This window comes from Lathyrus oleraceus, chromosome 5, assembly GCF_024323335.1.
Source record: "Lathyrus oleraceus cultivar Zhongwan6 chromosome 5, CAAS_Psat_ZW6_1.0, whole genome shotgun sequence".
Classification (NCBI taxonomy): domain Eukaryota; kingdom Viridiplantae; phylum Streptophyta; class Magnoliopsida; order Fabales; family Fabaceae; genus Lathyrus; species Lathyrus oleraceus.
In genome coordinates, this window is record NC_066583.1 from 129,125,074 (window position 1) to 129,140,151 (window position 15,078).

Consider the following 15,078-nt stretch of genomic DNA (forward strand, 5'->3'; position numbering starts at 1 on the left):
GGTGCGACAGTGGAAAAATACCAACCACGCATGAATCAAGCATGAGATTTTATCTTCGACGCTGATGATCGTTTGGCTAGTTCAACATCTTTTGTAATTTCCTTGATTGTTGAATACTCTTTTGCTTTTAAATATTTTTGTTCAATGAATGGTATGGTTAATAAATTGTTCTTGCATCTTTTTTAGTTAATCCTTTCGCGCTTACTTTTTTTTTCATTCTTTCCATTTTCCCCCAAAAAAAACATAATATCCATGTTATTCACCTTTTACTCATCAAAGAATATTGTTTTAAAAGATTAGATGTAGGATGTTTTTAATAAAATACCTAATAATTTCTAAAGGATGTTTTTAATAAAACTCAGGTGATGATGTAAGGCGTTGTTTCACTTCCCAAACACTAAGGAGTTAATGAAATCTAATCCCTAGTCACCCCCTTTGAGCCTGGTAGTTGGTTTTATTTATTTATTAAAAATCCTCAATTTTAACCAGTTCTATGGTAGTTTTTTTTTATTAACTTGGCCATGCATTCAAAATTTAAGAGAATCAGTCCATACACTCCAAACAAGACATACAACGATACCTTGTTTACCACATTCATAACGTAGTTGGAACGAAAGTCATGAAAGTTCAAAGATTAGAGTGATTTTTTTCTCACACAACATCATCATGACTCTTTAAAAATATAAAATAAAAGAACAAATTTCATAAAAACTTGTCTCACAAAAAAAAACAATGAGATTTAGAAGAATAAAAAAGAATATAGGAAAAGGTCATCAAAAATCCTTGATCAAAGGAAAAATAGATGACCTCCATCTCAATATATATATATATATATATATATATATATATATATATATATATATATATATATATATATATATATCCACTATATCTTCCTTTCATCTATCACCTTTACAACCATCATTGATCTCTTGAAAGTTGAATGCATGTATTGAGGAATGGAGATAACTAGAAGGAGAAATGAGGGGTTTTAAAGTTGAATTTTGAGCCTTAATTATTTTGTTCAAAACCCTTGAACTAAGTCACGTTACAACCCCTTAAAAGACCTAATCGAAGCAAAGTTAATTAACAGGATACTACAACAAAATTGTGGTAGAATAAACTGACTCGAAAATACTTACTAGTCATATTCTAAGCATATTATGCTTTCACATCATCACCTTTTTCACATGTCATAATATTATCCTAATAAAATCTTTTTCAAAACTTGCATGAACATTGCATTAAAATTACCATCGTGAATAAACAATTTTATTTGCAAGAAGAATTCAACACCAAGGGAGTTCCAACAACATACAATAAGTTGTGGAACTTGATTATTCACAAGTGATCGTATTGCGGTAAACCGTTGGGGCAAACCACTTCAAGATCATATCATGGAAAAACACTTCAAATCTCATGATGGGGAAAACTATTTCGATGCCCAATAGACTTGTGAAGATAAGTTGGATAAATGATGGGGTCAGTTCTTTCCCTATCCCAAGGTTTCTAGACAATCCCACAATGTCTCAACAACCAATTGAGTTATATGAGTTCAAAGTGAGTGTTTGGAGCTAAAACGATCTTACGATGAGTACTTTCCATCTGGGTGCACATTTGTCGCAAAATAAAATGAATTTATCCATTGCATGTCATATCATTGCATAAATAAATTAGGGGTATCCAAATTGTTATCATCCATTAACCATGTTTGCATCCGCTTTGTATCAACCATCTTTGCTTTTCTTTCGCGTTAAAACCTTGTATCTCATAACATGAGAACGTGCATAAATCTGACATCATGTTGTAATAAAAGCAAAAATAAAATAACCAAATTCCAATTTTCATTGGCACCCCTTGAAGCCCAATCTCCCTTGGCACACCCCAAAATTAACATATTTCATGCATCGATTAATTATTGCACTTAATGCGTTTATCAAACCTATATCATATAAGCATTTATCATACTTTAGGCATAAAAAACAAATCACATTCAATTATCATGCATAGCACGAGTCACGTGTGCCGCTATCTTTATTCCCAAAGACCTACCATCATCGACACTATACCATTTAAATCCATAAAACTCCACCCTCGTTCGGCACCTCAAAGCCCAATTTTAATAGCCACTTCACAGCCTAATTTTCATTGGCACTTCAAAGCCCAACTCGCTTGGCACCTCAAAGCCCAACTTTCATTGGCACTTCAAAGCTCAATTTTCATTTTCACTTCAAAGTCCAACATCGCTTAGCACCTCAAAACTCAACAACGCTTAGCATTCACAACGACCAGTATTCGTTTGGCAAAATTCAAAAACCTTTCCCTTTTAGAATCTGATGCTCTTTCGAATCTCATTTATTTTGTTCTGATGCTCTTTTGGAACCCTTTATTTTAGAACCTGATGCTCTAACAAATTAAATTTATTTTGTTGTGATGCTCTTCTGAAACTCTTTCTTTCAGAATCTGATGCTCTTCCGAATCTCATTTATGTTTTTCTGATACTCTTCCAGAACCCTTTCTTTTAGAATCCTAAGCTCTTCCGAAACTTATTTATTTTGTTCCAATATTTTTTCGGAACCCTGTCTTTTTCAGAATTTGATGCTCTTTCGGATCTCATTTGTTTTGTTTTGATGCTCTTCTGAAACCCTTTCTTTTTCAAAATCTGATGCTCTTCCAGATATCATTTATTTTTATTCTGATGCTCCTCCGAAACTTATTGTGAAGCGTCCCCAAGGAATGTTCTCCCCAATGAGTCTTTATCAAAAATATCCCCAGTGGACTTTCTCCAAAAGCCTTTCCCAATTAATCCCCAATGGATATTCCCAATAATCTTTTAACTTTCTCGATCTAGGCAGCAATCCTCGTGTTGGAGATGATCATGTGGTTGATCTAGACACCAACTCTCATGTTGGAGATGATTGTATGGTCGATCTAGGAACCAAGTCTCGTGTTGAAGATAATTGGGCCATGTTTCCCGAGGGAGGCCGCCTTCTCTCAGGCCAACAGTCGTCTACTTTCAGGAAATGTTCGGAACAGAGAACTTACAATAATACAACGCCGCATTCTCCGAAGATTGAGGAACAAGAAGAGATCTATTAAGAGAAAGATTTATCCGAGAGAAAATCTTAACAGTTACATCCAATCACAAACTACACGAAAGTTGCCCCTTTTTCATTGGGATTTACCCATCACAGAGATGCACAGAGGAACATAACAAACTTCATATATCCCTTTTCTACTCAATCCAGAAACAAGATCGGACGTTATTCCGGATCGTCTCCATTTTCGTGAAACTATTCCTCAAGCAAGGCAGTCGATAAGTCATCGAAGGGTTTGTGTGAATAATCGAATGGTAAGCATTACTCGTTTGAAAGTTTCCCACGGTGATCTAATATCTTTTCAAGAAAATGACGCGAGAATCCGCGGTGAAGAAATAAGGAGATCTTTCTATATCGAAATATCAGTTGATAAAATCATAGGAAAATTCCTGGATCACCCGGTAAGAATGTGGAGAAGAACCAAAACAGAATGGTTCCACCTACTCAAAACTAAGCGGGGATGCCGCCTACTACTAAAATCCCGGTTTTTGCAACAACAGTTGCGTTATTCTATGCAAGAAGAAGACTTTGAAAGAACTAAGAAGTTTGGATCCGAAAAAGTATGCTTAGGCAGTTCCTTCGCTGAGCACAACAGAATGAAGAGGAATTTGTATCATTTCAAATCCCTATTCTTATCAAAGAGAAGAAACGATAAAAACCGATATCTTCCTACTCGAACAAGAGTCCTATAGTTTACAACTCTTTTTTATATAGTAATTCGACCTATTGCTCCTCATCCCCCCATCAGTTTACTATGAAGAGAAGAATCAAAAGGATCGAACTACCTACTCATTATTCGGAGGTGAATCATAGAACACCAAAAGCGGTGGTATTTTATGGACCTAACATAGGTCACATCCCTCACGACATAAGATTGAAAGATCCAAACCTTCCTCTTCGGAGCGGAAACGGACGTGGCCAAAACATATAAAGATCAGCGTAGTCGCTCATAGGGACATATCTATCCGGATAGAGGATAGTCTAGATCGATTCATAGATAGATTTCTATCCATATAGGTAGGTATCTCCGTGGATAGAGATAAAGATAGGGATCCATCTAGATCTTGCTTGATTCACTATTTCCATTTTTTTCTTGATTCTGATTGATTGCCTTTTTGACGACAAGTTTTAAATCTTAATACAGGCAAGGTACGTAGTTCTCGACCGTAAGGGAGAAGGAAAGATTTTCAATTCTTACTTGCTGGGTCGAAGCGTAGACGAGCGAGCAGAGCCCAGGATACAGGGAAGCCCGTCATAGAGCAGTCGATCTTGTTGTCGATCTAGGCACAAATTTTGTGTTGGAGATGATCATTCATGTTCCCCAATAAAGGTGATCTTTCAAGATTCCCGTTATTTATTTTCCTTCCTCTCATCGATGGAAAAAATTTGGGTCCTTCATATTTAATTATTTTTCACAAATATTATATGAATACTTTCGTCATTCATATTCAAAAATAGGATTAAAAAAAGAATAATTGGGTGTACACCCTTTTATCCTCAAGTAAACGAACGTGGGGCATACGCCTAGTTCTAATTTGAACATTCGTCTTCCACCTAAAATCAAGGCTAATCAATCAAACAACTTTTTCTGACTTAGCGTGATCGAATACTTTTTACTTTTTACCAACGAACAATGTTTTATCCATTCCAACGCATTTCACAAACAACGCTTCATTTTGCCCATGCGCGACTAGCAAGCAGTGTTTTTCCGCTCAAATGTGATTAAAACAATTTTCTTTAAAATCAACCAACACATAAATTTTTGATATCAAGAACTACATAGCTTTGAGTTCCCCATCGCACTTAGGGATACGCAGGAGCGAGATTCAACGTTTCGTCAAGCCCCTTAATAAAAAAAACCTTTTTTTAGTCCTTTCTTATTTAATCTTGTAAATACTTTTAATACTGAGAAGAAACCAAACAATTCAAGCTAACATATATTTCAAAACTAATTAAACGATTTTCGTTGGTTATAGTGGATGTCGCGGGATGCTAATACCTTCTCTGTGCATAATCAACGTTTCCCTTTTTAAAAATAAAAATCCAGTAGCAAATTCATTATCATTCTAGCGTTTATCCGCTCAGGTATTTTACGCACAGTAACACCTAGATATAAAGAAGATGTCATACTCTGAGAGCTCGACTTCCTATGCTATCATTCTTCTTGCTAGGTCTGACTTCTTTAGTACATGCTTGATGGGATGGTTTGTTTTCACTAGGATTTGGTGGCCTTGAAAATAAGGCCTCAATTTTGTAACTTTAACAATGACAGACAAAGCCATAAGCTCTATTTTATGATAATGTAGTTTATCCCCCTTCAAACTTTGCTGACGAAATATATTGGTTTTTCCCCTTTGTCTCCTTCTTGGACTAGGACCGAACTTATAACATTAGCAGTGCTAAGTAAAGAAATAAATGTATCAGTTTCTTTAGGAGGATGAGCATTGGTTGGGTTGCCAAGAACTTTTTTAATTCTCAAAAATCTCTCTCACATTCTTTCATCCATTCAAAATTGCCTGATTTTTTTAACGTTGCAAATAAATGGATAGAATTGTCACATGCTCGCGTTAGGAAACGATATAGTGTTGCAATCCCTCAAAACCATCCTAGTACATCATTTTGACTGAACGTTCAGGGTCCACCAAAACTCTTTTGGCGTTCCAGTCATAAATATCGAGGTTGATTACCATGGGATCATCCTCACGGGGGACGATCCCCTCCACATCCTTGGTGAATAAATTGATTTATGGTATCATATTGGCTTTTTTCATAGGTGGCGCTCTATCGATGTACATCACCTGTTTGGAATATTTCTTTCTGGACGAGTTGGTCTCTCCACCTCCTTTGAAACCTCCATCAATTGTGTTTAAGTTGTGGTGTGGTCAGTCGGGCTCGTGCCCCTCCTCAATACTCTTGCTCCTTCTTAGATGATTAGTTATTTTTCTAGCTTCCCTTTGCTGAGAGGTCGCCCTTTATCCATTTTAAGAATTTCCTTGTACATATCTCTATAGTCAACCTTCTTGAATTAAATTTTTTATTTCTCGCTTTAAATGGTGATAGTCATCAATATGATGACCCTGGATCCTGTGGTACTTACACCATTTTATCTGATCATTTCCCTTGGAATCTCCATAGGAGCGTGAGGTGCAAGAATAATTTTGGCACGGTAAACCTCCTGTAAGAATTGTTCCTTCCTGGTATTTAGTGGATTGAAATGCTCGAGGGGCTTTTGGACGGGCTTGAAAATGATTTTTACACATATTGATATTGTATTCTAATTTTTCACGTGCCTAGATTACTCCTGTTTACAAACTTTTTGCTTCACATCCCAGTTCTTTTTACGATTGTCATACCCCGATTTTGGTCCTGAATTTTTTTTCATTTTTTCATTTTTTGTTTGGCACTTGGCCTAAAGTTCATTTGCATACATTCATGACCAAAGGCCACCATCCATTCCCAAAATCCATATTTTTTGATAAACATTGCTCATTATTTAGTATTTCTTTATCATGGTGTTTTGATTATGAAATGGATTCTAAATATTTGACTCTTTTTATTTTTCAATTTTAATTTCAAATTAAGTCTAATTCCAAATTTCAAATTAATCTTAATTGTATTTTTACTAATGATTCAAATTCTAATTGATCTTTAATATCCAAATGAATGTTAGAATTTGACATCAAAGTAATTTTAGCAAATTGTAGATTAATTTGATTTTAATTGGTTTTATTTAGCTTTTTTTGATTTTTTATTGATTTTGATTAGTCTCGGATTATTCCTAAAAATCCATATCCATCTTTATAATCAAATATCCAAATTCCTTAAACCCACAATTAAATCCATTTTTTTTCTCATAATTGCATACCCATTCACAATAAAAAGGATAACACCAAATAGTAAATGGATAAATTTTATAAAGTTTCACCAAATCTCATCAAAAGGAACAAACTGAAACCAATGTATTGACATGACTAACAGAACCTACATATCTGAACGATCAGCCTCTAACAAAAAATGAAACGAAACAGGCACTGTAAACCCATTAACGAAATCAACTTTTTATCAAAGAATCATTCATCGTCACCAGCACCCTTAGAGGAACCAGCTTTCTTTGGAAGCAACAGGTTGTGAATATTGGGCATCACGCCGCCATCGGCAATGGTAACATCACCAAGAAGCTTGCTCAGTTCTTCATCGTTTCTAACAGCCAATTGAATATGCCTTGGCACAATTCTAGTCTTCTTGTTGTCCCTTGCAGCATTTCCAGCCAATTCAAGAACCTCAGCGGCAAGATATTCCAGGACGGCAGCGAGGTATACAGGAGCACCAGCGCCGACACGCTGTCGGTACTCCTTCATCAACATGCTCAGAACCTCGTCCCCAACCTGCAACAATCCTCATCAGCAGACAACATCAAACACAACAAGTTCTGCTATAACAACCTGCCAAATGTGATCCCAGGAGTACCAATTGTCGCAGAAAAAAATCAATAGCAGGGTTGCAATTTAAATCAACAGAAGTAGTAAAACCAGCATGATAATGAAGATATGGCAAACCTGCAAAATTTAGTCAAAGGATTTGCAACAATAGACAACTTGGCACTTGTAAATGTTGAGGGAACTGGAATGGCCGGTGTTCCAGGTACAGCAAGTGCTATTTTTAGTGCAGTCAAAGATGTTGGAGCTAATGTTATCATGATATCTCAGGCTAGTAGTGAGCATTCTGTATGCTTTGCTGTCCCCGAGACGGAAGTAAAAGCTGTTGCCGAGGCATTGCAATCAAGATTTCGTCAAGCTTTGGATAATGGGCGTCTTTCTCAGGTTGCAATTATCCCGAATTGCAGCATTTTGGCAGCTGTTGGCCAGAAAACGGCAAGCACTCCTGGAGTTAGTGCTCACCCCCCGAGACATTGATTATCCCCGCTCTAGAAAAATTGCAGGTAGCATAGGTGCCATCCTTATGATGGATATGGCTCACATAAGCGGACTCGTTGCTGCATCTGTGCTTGCCGACATCTTTGAGTTTTGTGACATTGTGACCACCACAACCTGCAGTCACCGCATCAGTTGTTGATAAGCAGAAAGAACTTTTGGTCAATAAAGTTGTTAGAGAGCAAACAAATTCAATTGATGAAATGAGAAGGATATTGAAGCCCTTGGATTTAACCGCCGCAAAAAGATCGATGCAACAGTTTTGAAAAAGGAATTTCAGTGTTCCTGTTACAACTGCTGAGTTTTCTGTGATGAAGACAGCTTGCAGTTTTGCATTGCCGCACATTACGGGCTGGGATCGTCTAACTAATCAGAAACCAAGTGAGACAGTAAGCTTTCAACCAAATCGGCAGTTGGGTGGGACAGTTGGCTTTCAACTGAAGATGAGCCCACAGATTTTAGACTTGGAATGGCTAGCACCACTTGCTCACGACATGTTAAGATGGCAACCTGAAAGAAGTTACGAGCAGATGAGTTTTGTTTCAAGGACAAACATGTTGCTCGTACAAATCCTTCACTTTACAAATCAAGAAAAAACAGAAGATGACTATAGCAGACAAGTGAGAAAAACCAGAAGTGACAAATGCAGTTAGAAAATCATAAGCCGTGAACACACCATGGTCATGATCAAACGCTATACTTACGTTGGCCATATGCAAGGGTAGCAGCAGTTGGTTCATTGATCATCTGCATCACATTCAAGCCTGCAATAGCACCAGTATTTATATTGGCTTTTCGCTGAAAATCTTTGAAATAGGCCACAACAGAAAATTGGAAAGAACATGACAGCATAAAAAAAAAACTCACCGTAACCGCTGATAATTGTTTGGCTCCCCACAGCAGAAGCTATAATAGAGTATTAATTGTTATGCTCACTTCGGTTGACGACGAGGATGCTGTTATTGTGATTGGTTAATAATTATGGGGTGAATTGCTTCTGATGGTTAGCTTGTTACAATTTATGGGACATGGTGCAAAATAAGACGTTGGCTGGTTCGTCTAATTTGACAGCTCAGCTGGTGCATATGTATTTTACAGCATGATACATGTGTGGAACTTCATTGGTGCCGCTGGCTTAACAAGGTCTTGGTCATCTTGCAGCAAGATGTACCCGTCCTGCTTCAATTGTGCCCCTGGTCCATAACCGATCACACCAACCATAACCTGCTACAATAAGGCTGCAATCATCATGCACATTCAACAAGTCAGAGTTCAAACACATCAAATCCATTTTCATAAACCTGAAACATATGGAAACTCACCACTTCCCTTAGCTGCTGAGAGAACAAGAAGAAAAGATCCTTTACATGGCTTCAATGAGTACACTAATGGATGGAACATCAGTGACCACCATTATTGGGCTTCAGCGGCATATACAGCAGTTCCTGTATTCAGCATTGCAGCAATATGGTTCTTAGGCTTTGGCTCCTGTTTATTGCTTCTCATTGTTTGTTACTTCTGTCATAAATCCGAGCCTTATGGTTATTCTCCAACATGCTACACATTTTCCCTTATTCTTCTCATATTGTTCACAATTACAACAATGATTGGATGTGCGGTTCTATATTTTGGCCAAGGTAGTTTCCATCGCAGCACGACGTCAACGTTGCAGTATGTGGCTTGTTCCTTATTCTCCACAATGTGACAGCAGAATCTTCCGCAACCAAACCCTGGGAATAATAAACCAAACCGTACAACAGTTATGCCCATTTCAATAATTACACGCATTAAATCAGGAAGTGAAGATATGGATATCTGGTTACGAGGAAGGCTGGTTATTGCCAAGTGATTCTGAATCATGGATTTATGTTCAGAGTTTGGATATAAGAAGTTCTTCTGAAGCCAACCCTGAGGATGCATTTTTCAATCAAAGTTGTAGCTTTGCCTCGCGCCGGTTTGGTTCTGCTAGCAAATGCCAAGAAAAACACAATATATGTTGTGCATACAGAATATATTGTGTCCAAACACAAGTTGTTCAATAGTACGGACTCAATTTGTCACAATGCTTGACACCACCGCATGACAACACATTATCTGCTAGCCGGCACACCAAGAAACCAATCAGCCTACAACATTCCATTGCCAAACCTACCAAATCAATCAAAGAAATAAAATGTCAAAATAAAATATTCAAACAAGGCATGCTTTTCCTGAATATCAAGCTACAAGTTCCAATTTGTCGTTAAGCTATTTTGCATTAACCTTTGAGGAGTAATGGATAAGAGAGGGGATGTTCGATTATCTTCAGCTACTGCAGCAGAAAGCCAAGGCCACGTGAAAAGAACCGTGTTTGAGCTCCTCATATTTTCAGCGGATTCACTGCAGTAAAGAAGTAAAGTAATTAGCAAAGGCAGTAATTCAAGAAATAATCCCAAATTGGAATAGAGACAAAACTCAAAGAGAAAGTTTGAGCCCAGTTTACCTATTCCAATCCAAGCATCAATTAGGGCGACCGAAACCTGACCACCCAGAAGGAGGTTTTGCAGGATACTCTTTTGAGCTCCATATGCCATCCTGAAAACCCTAATTCGTAGAAGATAAATAGGGGAGGGATCAGTGAGAAGGGGAGAGGAAAAAAAACCTAATCGGAGGCGGAATTGGAAACTTGAAACCGAAAGAACCCTAATAGAGAGGCGAAAAGAATCTCAAAGGCAAACCTGTGAGTTTCGTCGTTGCCGAGATCCTCGCCAAAGGTGAGTTTCTGTTTCAGCCATTGCTTTCTCATACGATTGATTGAGATTGTGAGAGAAGTGAGTGAGGTTAGCGATGGTGAGCGAAAGTTTAGGAAGGTTGAGGACGAGTGATTTAGGTTTGGTATGAGCGCGTTTGAGAGAGGGTCTGGACGAGAGAGAAACGAGAGAGTGTTGAGATGGAGAGTTTCACTTTCCATCCTCGTGAGGAAGATGACTGAGATCCGTGCCACCCTTTTCTTTTCCTTTTCTTTTTTTTTCTTTTCTTTTTAAAACATAAGTATTCAAAACCCAAATTAAATGATATGTTTAGTTTTCTTTCAATTTGCCATTTACTTTGGTCTGCTGGCATTATTGCTAATTAAACTTTGCAATTCCCACCCAACAGCCAAGCGGCGAGGGTCACGTTTGAGATTCCCCCATTTATTTTTAATTAATCATCCATTATTAGACCATCCCATTTTTATTTTTATTTTAATTCATACTTTAATCTATTCTGGTTTAATATCTAAGTTGTTATTAAAATTGTAAACAATCATGAGGGGTCTGGTGGAGAGGAGTGGTTTCTAGGTCTTTAGTGTAGTGGGTTCGATACCTCTATGTGTAGCATTTTTATTTTCTTTTAACATTTTCTTTTATGTTTATGCTCTATTACTCATAGTTTTTTATTATTGTTTAATGATGCAAATTTGATTTCTTTTAATTTCATCATACATTCGAAACCATTTGGAAACTATAAAAATCATATTTTTCTCGATTTAATATCGAGCCCATTTTTATACCCTTGTAAGTCGATTGCTTTTAAGCATCGCCATCAACCTCACATAGCTTACTCTTGGGCTTTCTTACAATGAGCCGGTTCTCTTGCACTTACACTCATGCATTATTTGTTGTTTGGGTCCGATTTAATTATTTCATGAGTTTTTTAATCCCCATTTGACAAAATGTACCCCACTCCCCCGATGTGTAATAATCTTGTACTATTTTATTTCTTTATTGCTTGGTTGTTTAGTTAGATACTAACACAAGAATAAAATCAACAATTTCAAAAAATGCAAAAAATATGACTCGATCCAACGTCGAGTATTTTCTCAATAAACAAATCAATTCATTTCTCTCTCCTATTCTATTCCATTTCTTTCAAACTCTCATCAAACGCTTGATTCAACGTCAAGCCATTTTTTCTGATAAAAACTCAAAAAGAATTAATTCATATTCAAGACCTTTTCAATAAAGATGGAAATGGAACGTGGTGTATACCACGCACTCTTGAGACTAGGATTCGAGATGTATATCTCGCCAATCCTAGCTCTCGCCATCATCCAAATTCATCCACTTTGTTTTCTTTCAAACACTCATTCAAATTTCTCTTAAAACGCCCATCAATACTTGATCTAGGTCAAGTCATTTTCACAACAAAAAACCAAGATACCTAATTCTTACTTAACACTTTTTTAACAAAGATGGAAATGGAACATGGTGTATACCATGCACTCCTGAGGCTAGGATTCGAGATGTATATCTCGCTCATCCAAGCTCTCGCCATCGTCTAAAAATTGTTAATGCGGTTTCTTCAAACCCTTTCTCAATCAAATTCCAAAATACTTAATTCCTATCTTAACCTTTTTTAATAAAGATGGAAATGGAACGTGGTGTATACCACGCACTCCTGAGGCTAGGATTCGAGATGTATATCTCGCTCATCCAAGTTCTCGCCATCACTCAAAATACATCCAACCAATCAAACTCTTTCTCGCCGCCGTGCGATTAATCAAAAACCTTTTTCATAAACGAAAGGTATCTTGTCTTAAGTGATACAAAACAATGTTTCGGCCACGATTGTTGAGTAGAGATAAATGACGCTTTTCCGAATGTAGATTTATAAATCCGTTCGATGTGTGGTACGCGTCCACTCCTCATCTGTTTTGGGTAAAACGATGTTTTTGTCGATTAATACAATATAGTTTTCGCTAAAATCGACCAACAATCAAACATTTTTCTACCCAGAACTACGTAAGCCTTGACTTCTCTATTGAGATACGTAGGAGCAGGATTTATGAATCTTGTCAGGCCCACTAATAAAAAACTTAGGTTTAGTCCTTCGTTAAAAAATCCAAAAACATTTATCTTCTCATCCTTTCTTTCTTTCCCACCTAATAACTGAAAAGCCTAACACTTCAAACTAACATTAATGCACACAACTGACCTAATGGTTCCCGTTGAGTACAACGGACGTGAGGGGTGCTAATACCTTCCCCTTGCGTAATCGACTCCCGAACCCTGATATTGGTTGCGATGACCATATCTTATCCTTTCTTTTGTCTTGGGTTTTATCGATATTTCCCCTTTCCTTTTTAGGAATAAATAAAGTTCGGTGGCGACTCTGTTCGGTCCATCATTGCGTGCGTGCGATGCGCTTTGCTTTGAAGTCGTATCCCCATTTTTCGAGGTGCGACAACGATGTTACATGTTTCTCATTTGATGTATTATTTCTCCCTAGCCATGATCTCTTCCATTAAAGACATTTGTTTTTATGCTAGAGACTCACTAAAATGTATCAAGTGTTCCCCTACAAACATATCTTCCATTTTAGAATGCCCCTACAAACATATCTTTGTTTGGATGGGTGACCTTGATATTTTCTTCGTTGAAGTGCGCCAATTATTCCCTCCAGGTCTCTGAATAACCTTGTCAAACATTGAATAGACTCGTGGTGAATTTTTTTTTTTGTGTTTGCTAGCCTAAAAATGGTGTATCATCTTCTTTATCAAATCCTGGTAATTGGTGATGGAGAACCTTCGAAGGCTCATGTATCACTAAAGGATTGCTTCTTTCAGTTTTCCCACCATCAAATTACATTTGAGGGAATCATTAGCTTCAATGATAACGATTTGCACGTTGATAGCAATAATGTGATCTTGATGGTCACTTTTATCGTCAAACATCACAAAGGAAGGAAGCTTGAAGTTGTTTAGGATCTGTGTGTCCCATATCTCTACCACCAAGAGTTGGGGATCATGGGGTCTTCTTGATCATCAATTTTAGGTTGTAGTTATTGTTGTTGTAGATCACATATATTGTCTTACAATGTCTCCTTCTAGTGATGTAGTTCTTCCAAAGCGGTGAGCATTTCTGCTATGGTGGCTTGAACTCCATTATTGGAGCTTTTAGAGATATCCCTTACCATCGTGTGATGATAACATTTTGAAAATTGTATATGTTTGTTTGGTTTAGGGCAATTTTCACTGGACTCCAATGGGCGCCAAATGTACTCGTAAAGTACATTAATTTGATAAATCTACTGATACTATGTCGGTAAGAGTAACAATGCTTATCTGAGTGTGAAGGGTATGAAAAGTATTTCCCTAATGTGTAGAGATTGAAAGTTTATATGAGGTCTTATAGGCTCTAAGTCCTTTATGACCAATTTATTTGTCATTATGGTATTTGTCTCACAATGTAACTAAGCACAACAAATGGATATCAAGCCTCATTGTTTCTTTGTATGAGATCGGCCATTTATGAATGTTAATATGCTCTTAAATTTATATTAGTGAATCAAGGTGTATCAGCTATCAACTGGAAGTGCTTGCCTTGGGATGGTATGTTCGCTCTCGTCCATTTATGTTGAGATTACTCCCTGCTCAGGTTCATATTTGGCCTAATTATTACATGCCTAATCATTTGTGTTGAGATTACTCCCTACTCGGATTCATACCTAGCCCAATCATTCCAGCCCATGTTTAATTCTTGTTTTATGTTTCTTATAATTAATCATTATTTTTTCAAATATATGATAGGCCCCTTTGTAACACCTCAAAATTTGCCCTCCTCTCTTGGGACTAGCACTAACATATTGCATATCATTTTTAGGTCATTAGGCATTGCATATTGCATATCATGTGGTTACATGGTGCAAGCCATTCTCCCAAGTCTTGATCAGAAGGTGAGGAAGTCAAAGTGCAAGCTAGGGTTTCATTAGACTGGTCATTGGCCATCTGAGGATTGGGCTATGAATTAGGGTTTCATGATTCTCAAAGGATATTGGTCTTCATCTTGTTTGAAATGATACATCATCATCATCATGGTTTGTCATCATCAAGTGTTGAAGCATATCCCTTGAGATTAGGGTTTTGACCACTGGTCAACCCAAATCAGTTGCATTGGGCCAATCAGGGCATGATCAGGAGATGGGGTCTATGATGTATATGGGGATCATCTTATGGTTTTATGGAGCTTATTGAGGCTAGGGTTTCACCCTTGGGCCATTTCATCACAAGATTGGAGGTCAGATTGATC

At 37.3% G+C, this 15,078-nt stretch overlaps 1 protein-coding gene and 1 pseudogene across 1 annotated transcript; one reads left to right on the forward strand and one right to left on the reverse strand.

The window, feature by feature from the left end:
- The first annotated feature begins 1,524 nt into the window (after window positions 1-1,524).
- On the forward strand, window positions 1,525-4,348 carry LOC127079206 (ribosomal protein S4, mitochondrial-like; annotated as a pseudogene).
- Window positions 4,349-6,992: 2,644 nt separating this feature from the next.
- On the reverse strand, window positions 6,993-7,462 carry LOC127079207 (probable histone H2A.3). Its single transcript, XM_051019622.1, has one exon. It carries the CDS (start codon window positions 7,460-7,462, stop codon window positions 7,169-7,171), a length of 294 nt encoding a protein of 97 aa, XP_050875579.1. The 3' UTR covers window positions 6,993-7,168.
- Between the last annotated feature and the right edge of the window lie 7,616 nt (window positions 7,463-15,078).

Excerpts from the sequence above, each read along its gene's own strand:
- LOC127079207 (XM_051019622.1), bottom strand. The coding sequence starts at position 7,462 with ATGTTGATGAAGGAGTACCGACAGCGTGTCGGCGCTGGTGCTCCTGTA.